The sequence below is a fragment of the Sorex fumeus genome, unplaced genomic scaffold (genome assembly GCF_029834395.1).
Source record: "Sorex fumeus unplaced genomic scaffold, SorFum_2.1 ptg000043l, whole genome shotgun sequence".
Lineage (NCBI taxonomy): Eukaryota > Metazoa > Chordata > Mammalia > Eulipotyphla > Soricidae > Sorex > Sorex fumeus.
This window is the reverse complement of record NW_026606100.1, coordinates 9,708,224-9,726,059: the sequence shown is the minus strand read 5'-3', so window position 1 is coordinate 9,726,059 and position 17,836 is coordinate 9,708,224. Positions and strand designations below refer to the sequence as shown.

The 17,836-nt window shown below is 39.7% G+C and overlaps 1 protein-coding gene and 1 pseudogene across 3 annotated transcripts in view; one reads left to right on the top strand and one right to left on the bottom strand.

Moving 5' to 3' along the window:
• Window positions 1-17,836, bottom strand: part of ASAH2 (N-acylsphingosine amidohydrolase 2) — a 122,494-nt gene that overhangs the window by 48,663 nt on the left and 55,995 nt on the right. For all 3 annotated transcript variants that reach the window (XM_056120628.1, XM_056120630.1, XM_056120629.1), the window contains 2 exons: window positions 4,397-4,517; window positions 2,373-2,498 (listed from right to left, as the gene is read on the bottom strand). In XM_056120628.1, coding sequence (XP_055976603.1) covers window positions 2,373-2,498; window positions 4,397-4,517 — 247 coding nt within the window. The remainder of the gene's footprint in view (window positions 1-2,372; window positions 2,499-4,396; window positions 4,518-17,836) is intronic.
• LOC130029626 (40S ribosomal protein S27-like) lies at window positions 7,209-7,517 on the top strand (annotated as a pseudogene).

Here is a 17,836-nt window from a genome sequence, read left to right as displayed (position 1 = left end):
CTCCTGGCTCTGTACTCATGGATCACTTCTAGTGGAGCTTGGGGACCATATGGGATACTAGGGATCGAACCTGTGTACAAGGTGAATGCCCTATCTGCTGTACTATTGCTCTGATCCCTCACCTGTCTTTTCACCAGAATACATTAATCTTCAAAACTGCAATTCAATGAATATGTGACATTATATCTCATTTACTGTTTTAATATTATGAGATTTTTCCATATCATTAAGTATTCCATTAAACTGATGCATAATGTTTGACTGTAAATAAGTATAACAATATAGTAAACAATTTCATCTATAAATTCTGAAATCAGCAAGGACATTTAAAAGCTAATATGAATTAATAATGTGTGACAATTTTCCAAATGAGGAGTAACAAAGGAAGGCTTTCTTCAAAAAATAATAGTACATGATGTAAAAGAATAGTTTTTAGAAAATATATTACTTAATGGGTGGAAGTGATGGGAACAGAACAAATAGTCCAGAAATTGAGTCTCATAAAAGTAATATCACATGGTCAGGGACATGGTCAACAGAGGCACATGTGCCACTCAAGTTTGATTCTTGACACCACAATGATGCCCTGAGCATCGCCTCCAGTTACAGCCCTGCAGGCCGAAAAGTACCACTGGGTATGGCCCTGGAAGTCTCCAACACATCTAGGTGGGGGGTGGCCTGGGTATTCCCAGAACTGCAGATCATTTGGCCTTTACACTGAACTGAGAATCAGCAATGAGGCCCCTCCCCAGGCCTCCTGAGCACAGCTTGAAAAGGCTAAGAAAAGAAAAAGTATTATCACTGGTAAAATAAACGATGCACACATAAAGCAAAAACTCCAGAACCATCATCTGTTCCTCAGGTCAAAATTGAAAAAAATATAAAGGAATATATGGGGAGAAAGCAGACAGCATTATTTGTTTTGTAAGGCTTATCACAAAGACCTATTTATAATCCTTCAAATATTTTTGACACAATAGTGAAAAATTTAAGTCCTGGACCAGCCAATTGAAAAATCAGTAGATAATAAAATTTTATTTCTGAATGCACAAATACATAGGTAGCAGAAATGAGAGTAATAACTCCTGGAAAGAGAGGGAAAGAAAATGAGTTGGGACTGTCTCTTTTCCTACTCTGTACTTCTGTGTTCTTTTACAGAAAGATTTTCCTTTTTGTGACATTAAAACAAACAAAACAAGCAAACACTGTCCTCCCATTGTTCATCGATTTGCTCGAGCGGGCCCAGTAATGTCTCCATTGTGACACTTTGTTGTTACTATGTTTGGCATATCGAATACGTCACAGGTAGCTTGCCAGGCTTTGCCATGCGGGCAAGATACTCTCGGTGGCTTGCTGGGCTCTCCGAGAGGGGCAGAGGGATTGAACCTGGCTTGGCCGGGCTGGCTGCGCACAAGGCAAACGCCCTACCACTGTGCTATCGCTCCAGCCTGTAACATTAAAAGTGGGGGGATATTGATCTGATGTTTGTTTGTTTGTTTTTGCTTTTGGGGTCATACCCAGCAATGCTTAGGGGTTACTCCTGGCTGTCCACTCAGGAATTACTCCTGGCAGTGCTTAGGGGACCATATGGGGTGCCAAAGATTGAACCTGGGTTGGCCGCGTGCAAGGCAAAGGCCCTGCTGTGCTATTGCTCTGGCCCCGATCTGATGTATTTTGTTTTAACCCTATAAACTTTGTGTTTTTTTTTAAATTTTTATTAGTGAAACACCATGAGGTACAGTTGTAGACTTACATATTTTTTGCTTGGGTTTCAGTTATACAATGATCATAACCCTATACACTTTGAATCATGAGAAATGTCTCAGGTACCAATAGCACCATGGGTAGGGCATTTGCCTCGCATGCAGCCAACCCAGGTTCATTTCCTCTGTCCCTCTCGGAGAGCCCGGCAAGCTACCAAGAGTATCCTGCCCCCACGGCAGAGCCTGGCAAGCTCCCCATGGCATATTTGATATGCCAAAAACAGTAACAACAAGTCTCACAATGGTGCCCGCTTGAGCAAATTGGTGAACAATGGGAGGACAGTGCTACAGTGCTACCAATTCTGGGTAACAATTTTGACTTCAGAAACACCAAGGCTGAATGTTTCAGACTCTGAAGTCTGTAGAAGGACATTTAATCTCTGGAATTTAAATTAAATTGCTTCACTATTAAAAACCTTAACAATAATATTAAGCAGATATAATTTTACATATGTGAAATTTATTAGGTTCTTTATAAAAGCATATTCTAAAGTTTTAAGTAGGTCAGTGTATATGTACTTAAAGAAAACATTTATAAATTACAAACGCATGTTAAAATGTAAACATACATTAGATGCAATAAAAAAGATTCTGTGCCTTATTACTTACCCCACCGATAGGACAAGAACTATTGGCATTGTCACAAGAATCTCCTGTATTGATACAATGGGGTCCGAGAATATTAGGAGATACATCTCCTAGATTTGATGATGCAAATGCTGCTACATAAGGTCCCTGACAAAAGAAACACCCAATCACCTTTTATTCGTTAGTTCCCATAATCATTTCCATTTAAAATGCAAATATTCATTTTACTCTGGTAAGCTATTCAAAATAAAATATGATAAAAATAAAAATATACAATATTCTAAGAAAATGTGATTTCTGACCTTTCACATACTATTATCAATATGCGTACAATCACTGGTGATAGTCCAACTGTCAATAAAGTCATTATAAGTAGGAGAACTTCAAAGCTGTGTCTCAAACAGAAACATTTTGACAAGAAACAAAGTATGAAACAACTAATTATAAAATGCTAACTGATCAGTCTAGTCTCTGGTGTTATTTCTGAAGCTTAGAGAGAACATTTCCTTATTGAAATATTTATCTACTGAAGGGATATTCTTGATAATCTTTCAGGATCAATATTGCAAGCCACAATTCCCAAAAGGGGAGAGAGAGAGAGAGAGAGAGAGAGAGAGAGAGAGAGAGAGAGAGAGAGAAGAAAAGTACGAAAAGTACCTGTCATAGAGACAGACAAGGGGTGAGAAGTGATGATGGGAGGGAACCTGGGGACACTGATACTGGGAAATGTACACTGGTGGAGGGATGGATGTTGGAATACTGTATGACTCACATCTAATCATGAACAGTTTGGTAAGGGTCTATCTCACAGTGATTCAAAAAAGAGTTCCAGATTTTTTGTTGCAAAACTCAACCTAAGTATATTCCCAGGATTACATTCTGTATTCTTTTCTCTATCTCTATTTTGTTGTTGTTGTTGTTGTTATTGTTGTTTTGTTTTGTTTTCTTTTCTTTTTGGGGGGGAGCCATATCTGGCAATGCTAAGGGATTACTCCTGGCAGTAATCCCTCATGGGGCCATATATGGTGCCAGAGATTGAACCTGGAGCAGTCACATGAAAGGCTATCCTATATCTCTGGCCCCTTCTAGCTCCTTAACCTAAGCAAGAAAGCTGTATTTTGAGGAACGTAAGATGTTAAATTCAACCCAACTTTTGTCTCATTCCACCTGACACGTTTTCTATTTTCCTGGGGATAAAAAGTTAATCAGGCATCAGAGATCATGTGTCTATTCTTATACTAAAAAGACCATCAATCTCAAAGTACCTAGCACCCAGCCATAAACTTGAACTTCCTTTATTTTCTCTGAAATGGAGCTTATCATTAAAAATGGAGTTTTGTAGCAAAGGCGCTGAAAAAGTCAGACTAAGTGTTCATGGGGCTAAAGTTTTTATTATACTGTTTGTTCTAGGCAAGCTCTAATGCCATCACATATACAGTACTTGGGCTTAGATACAGGAAGTAGAACAGAACAGTGTCACTTTTCCCACTTTTTTACTTGCAGTCATTATTTTAGAGAGCAGAGGAACTTCCCAACTGAGCTCCCAACTCTGCCATTCACTGTGTTTTCAAGTTATCAAAAGAAATCCTATGGATTAAGACTGTTTCTGTCTAGCTTTATTGTAGAAAAGTAGAATAAAGTCTCTGAAAGGAAATTTATCACGGAGGGAAGTCCAGATGAGCAAGCAGAACTTATAATTCATATTTCTATGCCCTAAAAAGGGTTTAATTTGATTGTTCTGAACACAAATTTAAACATCAAAGTGTTTATCCTATATTCAACAAAACTTCATACACAGCAAAAATCTTGAACTTATTCTTCTTTATCTGACTAATTATACTCTCGCAAATAGAATTTGCAATAAAGATTATTATTACTTTCAATTTTTTTCCTAATTAAAGAACAGTGAGAAATTTTTAATCTAAGTATATTAGAATATAATACAAATGATGACATTTTCCTCTGGAGAGTAGAATCAACGTTCAGAACATGAAGAATGAGACTCAATGAACTACGACTAAGTTTCTGGTGACATGAACTCTCACCTCTCCAGGTAGATATCCTTTGTTTTTATCTTGCTCAAGAAGATAAGCTGCATAGCCCACATTGTCACTATTCACCAGATGGTTGGTATTGTTCATGCTGACTGGGTGGATGGCAAACCAGCTGTGAAGGAGAAAGAGGTGCCAAAGTAATGTAGAGGCCTCCAAACAGTGACGAGGGGCTTAAGTTTCCTCCAACAAGGAAAAACTGTTAGAGATACCACGCTTATGGTCCTTCCTTTTTTTTTTTTTCAATTCTGGACAACACCAGGTGATACTTAGAGATAACTCCTGGCTCTGCACTCAGGAAATACTCCTGGTAGCTTTTATGGACCACATGGGATTCTGGGAATTGACCTGGGGGTCAATCTCATGCAGGGCAAGCACCCTATCTGCTGCACTATCTCTCCAACTCCTATGTTCCTTTATTGTTCACTGTCACTGTCCTCCCTTTGTTCATCCATTTTGCTTGAGTGGGCCCAGTAACATTGTGAGACTTGTTACTGTGTTTGGCATACCGAATACACCACGGGGAGCTTGCCAGGCTTTGCCGTGCAGGCAAGATACTCTCAGTAGCTTGCCGGGCTCTCCGAGAGGGATGGAGGAATCGAACCCAGGTTGGCCGTGTCGGCCGCGTGCAAGGCAAATGCCCTACCACTGTGCTATCATTTGGGCTTAAATTATAAATAACATTCTCAGAGGTTTAATCACTGACTTAAATTAAAAATATAGAATTATCCTTATGAATATTTCATCATTCCCATCATCCTCACAAGCTTTAAAGAACTAAGATTAGTAAATCATCCAATGATGCATCTAAAGAACTATATAGATATAGAATGTGCCCCTTACGGCAAATATGCACATAATACTTATTTGAATGTATCCAATTCAACAGAAATAATCTGAGTGTGAGATATGTGCTGAACACTGAATAAAGTCCAAGTTTATTCTCAGAATATTATAGAAGACAGAAATGAACAATTTTCATTTCTCTGTGACTAGTGTTATAAAAAGATAGGTATAAACCGTTTGGGACCCCCGAGGATTAGTTAATTCTGAAAGGCATTCCAGGGAGAGGGAATAATTGAGTAAATGAGCAAAGGAGTGAAAGGGAATATTATTCATCGTTTAATATATCCTATTGCACAATATACCTTGCTTAAGCATTAATCTGGACAATTTACAAACTAATTTCACATCTCTTATCTTATTGACCTTCACAACAAACCTGTGAGACAGACTATTGGTACGGCTATTCTGCATAGTTGTTTCAGAGAAGAAAGCCCACTAAAATAGAGGACCACGACTCAAGTATGGATCTTATCATATCTTATCATACAAGATCAAAGCTACACTCAGCAGAAAAATATATTCACAAGTGGAAAACTATAAAGTAGATCAACTAGGTTGCTCAAAAAAAGAGACAGAGAGATGTCATTTCATAAAGTTTCAGTCTAATTTAGGGTTTTTAAAAACTAATTAAAGATCTTCAGTGAAAAACTTAAAACAGTTCTGTAGCACTGTCCTCCCATGGTTCATCAATTTGCTCGAGCGGGCCCCGTAACATCTCCATTGTGAGACTTGTTGTTACTGTCTTTGGCATATCGAATATGCCCCAGAGAGCTTGCCAGGCTTTGCTGTGGGGTCGAGATACCCTCGGTGGCTTGCCGGACTCTTGGAGAGGGGCAGAGGAATCGAACTCTGGTCAGCCCAGTTGGCCGTGTGCAAGGCAAATGCCCTACCCGCTGTGCTATCACTCAGTTCAGCTTATGTTATTACATAAGTACCCCAAACTGAATATTCATTAAAGACTAGACATGTTTTGGGACTTCAATGTTATCATTCAGGATTTTCTCATTGCCCAACAGATGTTCAGTAAGTCCTTCACTTAATGTTATCAATAAAGTCTTGGAAACTTCAACATTAATTAACTGCAACATTTGAATGAGGCATGATGAAACTAGGTCCTCAGCTAAAATTGTTTGGAATTTTTTTAGAGCCACATTGGCAGTACCATATGGGGTGCCAAGGATTAAATCTATGTCAGTTGCCTAAAAGGCAAGCATTCTACCCGCTGTGTTATCACTCCTACACCTCAAATAAAATTGTTTCAGAGGCTAGAGAGATATTACAGTGGATTCGTACAGTACATGCAGAGTCTTATACTTGCCTTGCTCATATAAGACCTACATTCAATCCCCTACACCCCATATAGCTTCCAGAACACTGCTAGGTGTGATCTCTGACTGCAGAGCCAGGAGTAAGCCTCAGCCAAGTTAAGGCCAATGAAAAAAACAAAACAAAGTTTTATTCGATATTAATCTGGACCATTTTTCTCTGATCAATGGTGTAAATATTTATCTCAGCATTTATGAAGATCTACCGTAAAAGCAGGTCAGAGACGTCCAGCTCAATATTTAGGGGTTTGGCCACCCTGCACAAATGAATCAATCTGGTTTGTGCCATAGGACTGTGTGGCCTGTGAAATTTGGCAGCAATTCCAGAGTGTAAGTTGTCAGTCTCTACCATGTACTAGTAAAATATTGCGTTACGAAAGAATAAGCCAGTATTACCTATTATTTCTGCTCTTTGGAAAGAAACCACAGATCGATGTTTTTGCAAAGTATCATTGATTTTAAAAATTCTTAAAGAACAGGTAAATGATATGGAAACCAAGAAAGTCGTTACAACTTGACACATAAGATAGAGAGCCACCAATTGAGATAGTGGACTGTATTTTGCATCTGCTTAAAAACAACTGACTTAAAAGATTATTGTTGCCTTTCCGTGGTGACGGCCTCCCCACGAGAACATGCCTCTCGCCAAGGGCCTCCTTCACCCCTTGCCAGAGGAGGAGAAGCAGAAGCACAAGAAGAAATGGCTGGTGTAGAACGCCAGCTCCTACTTTATAGACGTCAAGTGCCCAGGATGCTATAAGATCACCACCATCTTCAGCCATTCACAGACCATGGTTCTGTGTGTCGGCTGCTCCACTGTCCTCTGCCAGCCGACAGGAGGGAAAGCCAGGCTTACAGAAGGATGCTCCTTCCAACGGAAGCAGCACTAAAAGCTCCCTGAACTGGATGAAAGGGAAACCATCCCAATAAACACATTTTGGATATTAAAAAAAAATCATTGTTACCATCAACTAAACTAAAATTATATTATCAAATAATATAAAGAAATTTTTTATTTTGTTGGTTTTGATAACTGATTGTATTTTTAAGTACTTAATGTGGTTGTATTTTCAAGTATTTAATCTGATAGTGTTAATGAAAACTTTATAAGTAAAATGATAAATCTGGTATTTTGTTTTAAATACTTAGTTTGCAGGAGGGCTTTCAGGCAGAGAGAATAACCAGAACAGCAGAACAATGCTAAATATTGGAGATGGATATTCATGGATTAATTATTCTAAATAGGTTTGTATTTAAATTTTTCCACAATAATTTTCCACAATAAATATTTCCCCGTGTTTATATACAACTCAAAAATTTTGTTCAAATCACCAAATCATTTATTCTGGAGATTGAATTCAATCTCTAAGGTGCCATCAAATTGCCATCGTGCTAAGGTACAAAGGTTTAGGTAGACAATATCCTACAGCTATCCCCTCTCAGTTATTTACAAGTTTTCTATATTTCAAAAATTCCTTTTGTCACTTTCATTTCTGTGGTTCGTCTCTTTTCTGAAAATTCAAGTGTCAAGGAAAATCCTTATCAACTAGAATTTTCTGATTAATTGAAATCTATATTTTTATAGTTTTACTCTATTTAATTTGGAAGGAAAATGGAGTAAAGAATTATTTCATGAACCCTTCCTGTTCTATGGAAGGAAACCTGTACAGCCATCCTGTCAACACTCGTATTTAGCACCTGTTGGGTAGAGAGATTTATAGACAGAATCACATTTTACTCTCCCAAAACCCTTTCAGTCATTTGATATCATTAACCTGGTTTTACATCTAAGAAAATGAAGTCTCAGAGTGATGAAGTAACCTGGCTAAGATCACACAGTGGAAAGTGAAGAAGCCGATTTATCAGACCAGAAGCCCGATGTTCTTATCTACTTTGGGATATTTGTTCTGTCCCTTCTTTCTGTTCATCTACTTGCTCATTCAATGCACATTTAGTTCACTTTGAATGTCTGCCATGCACTAAGGAAATAGAGATGAATAAAGTGTCATCTTGTCCTTGAGAAACACTTCACGGTGAATGTGATATTTGAACTGTGTCTTATGCAGGAACTTGGCAAGGGATCACTGGAGAAAAGTCATTTAGAGCAAAGACACAGAGACAAGGAAAGGATGCAATGTGCTGATAAATAGAGTGGCCAAAGCAGAATAAATCAGGGCAAGGAGAAATGGCAATTGTTCCTTTTATTCAATCAACGTGAATTATTAGTAGTCAAGTGTGTGACTGGCAGTGAGTTAGACCTCAAGAATCATCGGTGTCAGGTCTATATCTGTAGAGAATGAAAATACAAAGAATTTTTGTCTATAAGTAGACAATAAAGATGAATTCTTATTTATTCTACTTATTTTTGACAATAAATTAAATGAATTCCATTTTTTCTCTAAAAACAAAAAATAAGTATTTTTAAAAAGGTATTTATTTTTCAAGGGAATATGGGAACACTGGGAAGAAAAGTTGACATGGTGTTGGGACTGGTGTTGAAATATTAAATGCCTAAACACACAACTATCAATAACTTTGTAAATCAGTTCTTTAATTTAAAAAATTTTTAAATGTTTTTTGCTTTTTAAAGTAAGACATTTCCCTATTTTCCCTCCTCTGCTCTCTGACATATGTGCTATTAGAATATCTAGCTTGTTACAATAACCTTATTATCATGATAGAGATGAATATTTTTAAGTATATGCTGAAAATTGATTAATTTCCTTTAAGGAGGCTCTATTCAAATCTGGTCAAAAATATTCATCAAAGGAAAGTTCTAAAGGGAAAAAATGTGGATGGCTTCCAAAAATTTCAGACTAAAAATATTATATATATAAGCATACCACTAATAAACATTTTTAAGTAAAGTGTCCGATAAAAACAGGTTTGGGGGTTGGAAGAATGCTACAACCCATAGAGTACTTGCCTTGCATGCAGCTGACCCTTGTTTGATGGCCAGTACTCCATCTGATCTCTCAATTCTGCCAGGACTTATCCCTGAGCTCAGAGGCAGAAGCAAGCCTTAAGTGCTGGTTGTTGCCCTCAAACCAAAACCAACAAAATCAGCCTGGTGCAATCAAAAATCAAAAGTCAAGGCTTTTGAGTTCATTTCCTAGATTGTAGCACTGTAGTCAGTTAAAACCCCTGTTTCCCAAGCTTAAAAATAACAGATTTCTACTATGCTTGTAAACCAATATATAACAAATTAATTTTAATAAGTATAATAGAAACATTTGCAGCAAAACATCTCTAGGGCCTCTTTCAATTGAATTGTGTATTTACTATTTTGAAACAGAAAAGCCAAATGTGAAATCTAACTTCTTAATATTATAAACAGTATCAAACCTGTTCCAGGATTCTTTCTCTCAGACCTGGGTCATCATATTGCATATGCAATTTGTTCCAGTACAATGTGACAAAAATGCATTAGCTGAGGCTGAAATCCAGTCATGGAAAGGGATTATCTTTGTGTGATTTGTACCAAGATCCTACATTCTAGAGGTAGGATCCAGCTGAAATATGTAATAAAGAGAATACTGTACTCCGTTCAAAGAGAGTATTCCCAAAGATAAGGAAACTCATGGGAGTTTTTCCAGTAAACCATAGTAGGTTGAATAATGAATGCCCTTTCAAAAATCTATGTCCACCAGAACCTCAGAATGTTGATAGGACATTATTCAACCCACTAAAGTTCATTATTCAACCCATTACTGATTCATCTCTAAATATTCTATTTCCAAATAAGTTCAAACTCATGTTCACCGTAACCTTAGAAAGTGAATTTGTTTATTTATTTATTTGGAAATAGAGTCCTTAGAGATGCAATCATAGTAAAGACCAAGTGGGATCAAACTGGCAGAGGCTGGTCTAAAATCTGATTACAGATCGCATCATAACAAGAGAAAAGGAACAGAGAAACATCCAGAAGAAAAGAGAGGTAAGCATAGCGAAGATGGAGGTGTGATATGTCTACAAGCAGTCAGCCAGAAACTAGGAAAGAAATAAAGAAGAGATTCTCCCTCAGAACCTCTGGAAGGAACCAATTCTGCAAATACCTTACTTTTGGACTTCAAATCTGTGGCAGAATATATTTGTATTATATATGGCCAGCCAGCCCATAGTAATTTGCTATGAAAGCTCTAAAAACTAGTGTTATAGTCCTGTGTTTGAATGACTACAAGACTAGCTCTGGAGTAAGACCTGAGCAGAGCCAGCTTTGCCGACCCTTGATCCCCAAATAAAAATGACTGGTCTATTCCATTAAACCATCACTATGATGTTGGTGATGATGCAGTTACTGCTGCTGTTGCAGATGATAGTGATAAGGCAGAAGACAAAACCTCTGAGAGACTTCTTTATAAGATTCACTGTCACTGTCACTGTCCTCCCGTTGTTCTTTGATTTGCTCCAGCAGGCCCAGTAATGTCTCCATTGTGACACTTGTTACTGTGTTTGGCATAACAAATATGTCAGGCTTTGCCATGCAGGCGAGATACTCTCGGTAGCTTGCCGGGCTTGATAATATTAATGTATTAAAAGATATGGTTATATAATCATAGCCCTGCGTGTCTTTGTGTGTATATAATACCTGCATTCAATCTGTACGCTAGAACCAGGAAGTACTTACAATGAGGAAACCCTGCCCTCTTGTGGCAGACACTTTATGTCCACGTGCTCATTTCTCCCACTCCTATCATCAGGGTAGTAGGGCATGTGAACAGCTTGGGCCAATAACTCTTTGCACGAGAACCACACAATCATTACTAGAAGCTCCATAAGTGGGAAATAAGCCCTTATTTGTGTGAAGCCACTGGAATTTTCACATTCACTGCTATATGGTTCCTGGCAGAATTTTCCTAGTCTGTTGTGGTTCCTGGCATTAATTACCCAGATTAGCATACCTCTTCTCACCTCCCTAACAGTCTTTTTCATCTCGCCTATTTACAAGCTACCTGGGGAAGGAAAGTGTAATTCACTACAGTAGACAGACCCTAGAATTTTATCCAAAGGTCAACCTGAGTGTCAAACAAGCAGATACAAAAGAAAAAGAATAAACTACACAGGGAAGTCCCAGTGAAAGTACATGTAAACATGGCCAGCATCCTGGAAAAATATTCTATCATCTCTGCTGCAAAGAGAAAGACACTATTTTTTTCAAAAGTCCTATGTGTAAAATCTCTTCTCAGTAATATTAGCACATAGCTGTCTGGTTTAGCTTTAACTCATTTAATTCTTGTGATCAAAATTCTCGAATCAAAGATCAACAGAAAAACAAATAACCAATAAGACTATTTTTTAATGTAGCCCAATTTTGAAATTGAATGGCAAACAATAGTGACTTGACTTTTTTGGTCCAGCCCTTACCAACAACTGTAAAACATGATAGACCCAAGATTTCCAAGGCAACACACCCGCTCTTGTTTGGGAAGCAGCAATGTGCATTATCAAAACCTTTCCAGAGAAACAGTTGATACTTTGTGAGAAAAGATTTAATAACACTTTCCTTTTTGGCCCCACAATCTAATCTCAAGGAATTTATAAGAACATTACTGACAAATATACAATATTATCTGCTCAAGAATGCTTACCAGTATATTTTTTGATGAAAAACAGTTGTACGTTATCAAATGATTCCTCATTAGTTGAGCATAAGATCTTACTGAAAACATGATATTGCATAGTATATGTTTACATATAATAAACTATCATACTTAGCATTTTAAAATGTTAATTTTTAAAGTTCAGAGAACTGAGTAAATTCTGAGTACTGCTGTCATTGGGACTGGAGTGATAGCACAGCGGGTAGGGCATTTGCCTTGCACATGGCTGACCTGGGTTTCATTCCTGCATTCCTCTCAGAGAGCCCGGCAAGCTACCAAGAATATCCTGTCCCCACGGCAGAGCCTGGAAAGTTACCATGGCGTATTCGACATGCCAAAAATAGTAACAACAAGTCTCATAATGGAGACGTTACTAGTGCCCGCTGGAGCAAACCAATGAACAATGGGACAACAGTGCCACAGTGCCACAATGCGACAGTGACAGTGCTATCATAGACTTTTTAAGAGAAATATCTTCACTAAACTTAAAAAGGATCACTCATGACACACAGCAACAAAGAAGAAAACTGGCTGGAGGGCCCCAGAGCTCCCGGAGAATGCTCCGGGCCCCAAACAGAGCCAATATCACCAGGAGGTTCCAGATGCAGTAGGTGCTGCCATCCCACCTTCTCCAGATGGAATCCCAGTGACCATGAGCTTCTACAAGCATGGCTCTGGCATGTGGGTACCAGGACAGTTTTTCTGAACTGCAATGGGGCTGCCCCGGCTCCCAGGCAACCTCTGATTCCAAAAGGAAATGTATTTAACTATGGTGCTATGCCACCCTGGGAGGGGAAGGGTGTCTGTCCTTCCGCCTGTCCCCCTCTGTGGCAGCGACATGGTGTCCTGCACTTTTTAGAGCCTAATGAACAGTCAGATATGTGACTGCATTGATGAGACACGTGGGACTTCATGGGATGAGGGGTGGAATCGGCCCTGCTCCCCGCCATGACAATGCTCCGGGTTGCCACCCTCAAATGCCTCCTCCAGCTTCTGACCGACCATGAACCCTGAGGCACACATACCAATCTGGGAACCCAGGGGCTTCTGGCAGTAATCCCTCTAGGTTTATTACTAAAATATCAGAAATCCAAATTCGCATGGCTGCTATTGTGGCCACATGACACCATATGCTCTTCAAAATCAACAACAGAAAATAAATTTTCTAATGATGTCTTTGTAGCAGGTCTGAATGTTGGGGAAAATTCCAATAACAGTGGTGGGTATTTTGTCGTAATATTGAATATGATCAATGGAGAGAGAGAAAGAGAGAGAGACAGAGAGACAGAGAGACAGAGAGACAGAGAGACAGACAGAGAGAGAGACAGACAGAGAGAGAGTAAAGTGGAAATCTGCCACACAGGTGGGAGGTGGGTGGGAGGGGGGTTTACTGGGGTTCTTGGTGTAGAAAATGTGCACTGGTGAAGGGACGGGTGTTTGATCATTGTATGACCAACTGAGATTTTAACTGAATGGCTTTGTTACTGTTCTCAAAGTGATTCAACAAATAAATTTTTTAAAAATAATCACTCATAAAAAAAGAATCACTCATAATGCATGCAAACACACAATAGTCTCAAAAATGGAAATAGAGCCATTACTATTTTCAGAGTTCTTTTTTTGTTTTGTTTTGTTTTGTTTTTTCTTTTGTTTTTTGCGCCACGCCTGGTGGTGCTCAGTGCCTATTCCTGGCTCTGTGCTCAGGAATTATTTCTGGCATGCTCAGGAGACCATACGAGATGCTGGGGGTCAGACACAGTCAGCTGCATGCAAGGTAAGTGCCCTATTCAAGGTACTATCACTCAAGCACCCCAAAGTATTTTTATTTTTTAACAATATCATAAAGCTAGTTCCCAAAGTGAGTGAAACCGCTTTGTGTGTCCTGCTTTGATCTCCCAGTCCTGCTGACTTATTATTATATATTCCACACAGAGGAAAAGGGAGAAGAAAAGACACATAGATATTAACCACAATTGACTTTGGGAAATATAATGAGTTTATTTTTCTCTCTTTCTCTCTTTTTTGGGGGTGGAAGTGGGGCTCACTCCTGCCTTTGATCACTCCTGGCACTGCTCAGAGAACTAAGTGCACAGCTTTACAGCTGCCCTGACTTTTTAAATATTGACCCTGGTGCAAGACATTTTGACTTAATTTCTCTGATAATTAGTGATGACCTATTACTTTTTTAAATGGACCTTCCTATGAATTCTTTCTGTAAGAATGAGATAACATAAAATAAAATATTGTAGAAAATAAGGAGAAAACGAAGCAGGTAAGGTGTTTTGCCTTGCACATGGCTGACTGGGGTTCAATCCTATGTAGTTTGCTGAGCACCTCCAGAAGTAATTCGTGAGTACAGAGCCAGGAGTAATCCCATAGGCAATGCCAGGTACGGCCTCAAAACTGAGGAAGGGAAGGAATATGGGGGAAAGTGTGGGAGGGGGAGAAGAGGGAAGGTGGGAGGGAAGAAGGAGAAAAATATGGTAACTAAGTCTCAGGGACTTTAGAAAGTTTTGATTAAGGAACAACAGTGCAGCATCTGATCTAGGTATTTGGTGCCTGATTTCAAAGCCAGGAAATATATCCTTCCCAGGAGTAGAAATATTGTAGGACACAGAATAGGTGAAGAAATGGAAACAGAGATGCAAGACAGAAGAAATGAATAACTAACTCCAATGTGGTTTTCAGTGTGAAGGCAACAATCTCACTATGGCACTGGGTGGTTCATCAATATTCTTAGTCTGAACTAGATCTTGTGCCCTGTCGATTCTGAGATTCTGTGCTTCCAAACTCCTCGTTTCTTGGGTTTCTAAGAGCAGGCATGTGATAGTTGAGTTACTCAGCCGCCCAGATTTGACTTTACGTTGTAGATTATTATTAATGTATTCAAAGAGAAATTATTGCTGTGCAACAAGAGGCAATCACAGGAGCAATTACATCAAGGGTAACATATGACCCCTGAAGAAACAATGGAAAATTAGTGCTGGGTGTTAAGCACAGCAGATGGGAAAGCATTATCATAACCTTAATGGTTGACCCTTGGACCTCTAGTCATATCATGTAGTTACATATGAGGGATCAAAGAACAGCTGGGTAAAAGGTTAACATTTTTGAGTTCTAATATTTTGAGTGTTCTCGCTGTTAAGTGATTTTGAAACATGTAAAATGCAACTGAAAACAGTCTCAGCCATTCTACCAAGGTTTTTAAGGAGTCTTAGATATTTGCTGGTGTACTAACCTTCTCCCAACCAAATTTCCCACTAAAGCATTCCATCTAAAAGTTAGACTTAGCTTCCTAGATTCTCTGCTCATTCCCTTCCAAACTCACCGCATCCTCTCAACTTGTAACACTACTTTTCCTTACACTGTAAGAAATCCTATGGTTGTCCTTCTCCCATGGTGTCTGCCTTCCCCCGACCCCCGCTCCCATCTCCCCATTTCCCACGACTTGGCAGCCAAGCCCATAAGCTGCCTCTGGCTGGTGCCTGAGCCAGATCAACAGCCACGATCCAGAGGCTCACTGTCCTCTCTCTCAGAAGAGAGCATAAAAGACACATACCAAGCCATGCCACCGGACCCTATGCCAGGCTGTTTCATTTGAGTCCCTTCCCCACCTCAAGGGACCCAGCCCTGGCAGCCAAGAACCTCCAGCACTCAACTGCTGCCACACTCAGAACAGCTCTCCACTCGCTCGGGCCAAGCCTCAGCCACGAGTAGACTTTCTCCTGGACCTCGCGGCCACAAATGACAGCTCATACCTCACACCACTCATATTCCAAAAGCAGCACACTATATTTGAGGGGTTTAAAGAAGAAGGCAAACCCATCTTTGAGGGAAATATATTTTTACCAATAATGCACACAAGCCTCAACCTTCAACAACATACGAGCAATCTCTTATACAAGGGCTTAGTGGGCTCTGGGGGAAATGCAACAATCTTTACACACTTTCCTCTAAAAAAACTGTTTTGGACCACTTTCAGCAGTTTATTCATAACAAACAATACAAAACAAACTATTTCGGTTCTGCTTTGGGACAGGGTTGGGGCTTGGGATGGAAACATCCCAAATATGGTGGTGGGAAGGTGTCATGGTGGGGAGATCGGCTCATAGCTACAGGCCTAACTCTTAAAATGTCTCCTTAGTTAAATGCTAGGTGACAAATAACTAATTTATTCTAAGAGAAGAATGAGTATAAATCCTATTACATCTGTCGATATAAGAAAGTTCATTTTGGGCAGGAGCCATAGCACAGCGGGTAGGGCATTTGCCTTGCATGCGGTCGACCTGGGTTCAATCCCCGGCATCCCATACGGTCCCCCAAGCACCGCCAGGAGTAATTCCTGAGTGCAGAGCCAGGAGTGACCCCTGAGCATTTGGGAGTGACCCAAAAGGCAAAAAAAAAAGTTTATTTTACCAGGGAAATTTTAGTGCCCACGTTATACCCAATGAAGTAACTCTAAGTCTAGGAATTTCAAGCATTTTGATAAGTTTTAACAGAATAAAAGAGTTGGGGTATTACTCTTATTCTTACCATTTAGCTAAAAATCATTTAAAAATTTTTTTATGCCAAGCATAGAATAGGAGATGTGCATGTGTTACTATGCTTAATCTTCAAACAACCTTTAGAAGTATTATCATTTCCAGTTTCAAACAAAATAGTTGAGGCATATGTAGATCAGCAACTTGTCTCAGGCTATGGTGATATGCCAGGGTTGATGCTTGAATCCAGGCCCTAAAACTAAACAATGAAATCTGAACTTTTTTTCATACTACTATGATGTTCTCCAGGTAGTTCTGGGGTCAACCCTAGTATCTGGATTATGGGTCGTCCTCTTTAATGTTGCTGTTTTCTTGTGACACTTTAAATTTAACATGCATAAAATTTTTTTCACATAGATATTTCATTCAGAGTCTCCTGCCCCTGCGCCTGGCTGTCCTCACCGGGGCCCCTTGGAGGGGAGCGGGTTGAGTTTCCCTCCCCACCCCGACCAGGGCTCCGGCAGCCGAAGACCTCCAGAACCAGCCACCACCATGCTGAGAACACTCTCCACACGCATGAAGGTACCGGTAGAGGAACAGAGGCATACGGGTCCCGGGGCTGAGATCTCCAAGCCTGCTCGGATCGGGGCTGAGCATCCTCCACCCAGATCCTCCAAATTCCAGTAGGCAGGGGTCACACCCACCAACTGACCCCCTGGCACCGTGTAATCCCATCAACGGCCAAGACTCAGAGACTATAAAACCCAGCTCCCGGAAGTGACATCTTATTATCTCATTCCTACTTTGGACAAACTGGCAGGCTACCAAATGTAACCTGCCCACACGGCAGAGTCTGGCAAACTCCCCGTGGCGTACCCAATATGCCAAATACCAGTAACAATGATGGGTCTCATTCTCCTAACCTTGAAAGAGCCTTGAATATGGCACTTTTTAAAAAAAAATCTTAGGACTGGGACAAAGGAGAGCCTGCTCGAGGCAATCGACGAATAACAGGATGGTCGTGATCGTGAGATATTTCATTAATCCTACCTGGCAGTCCCCTACAAAATTCATTAAAAGATACTGTAAACATTTTTAAGAATTTTATCCCGCCCACATGGCAGAGCCTGTCAAGCTCCCCATGGCATATTCCATATGCCAAACACAGTAACAACAAGTCTC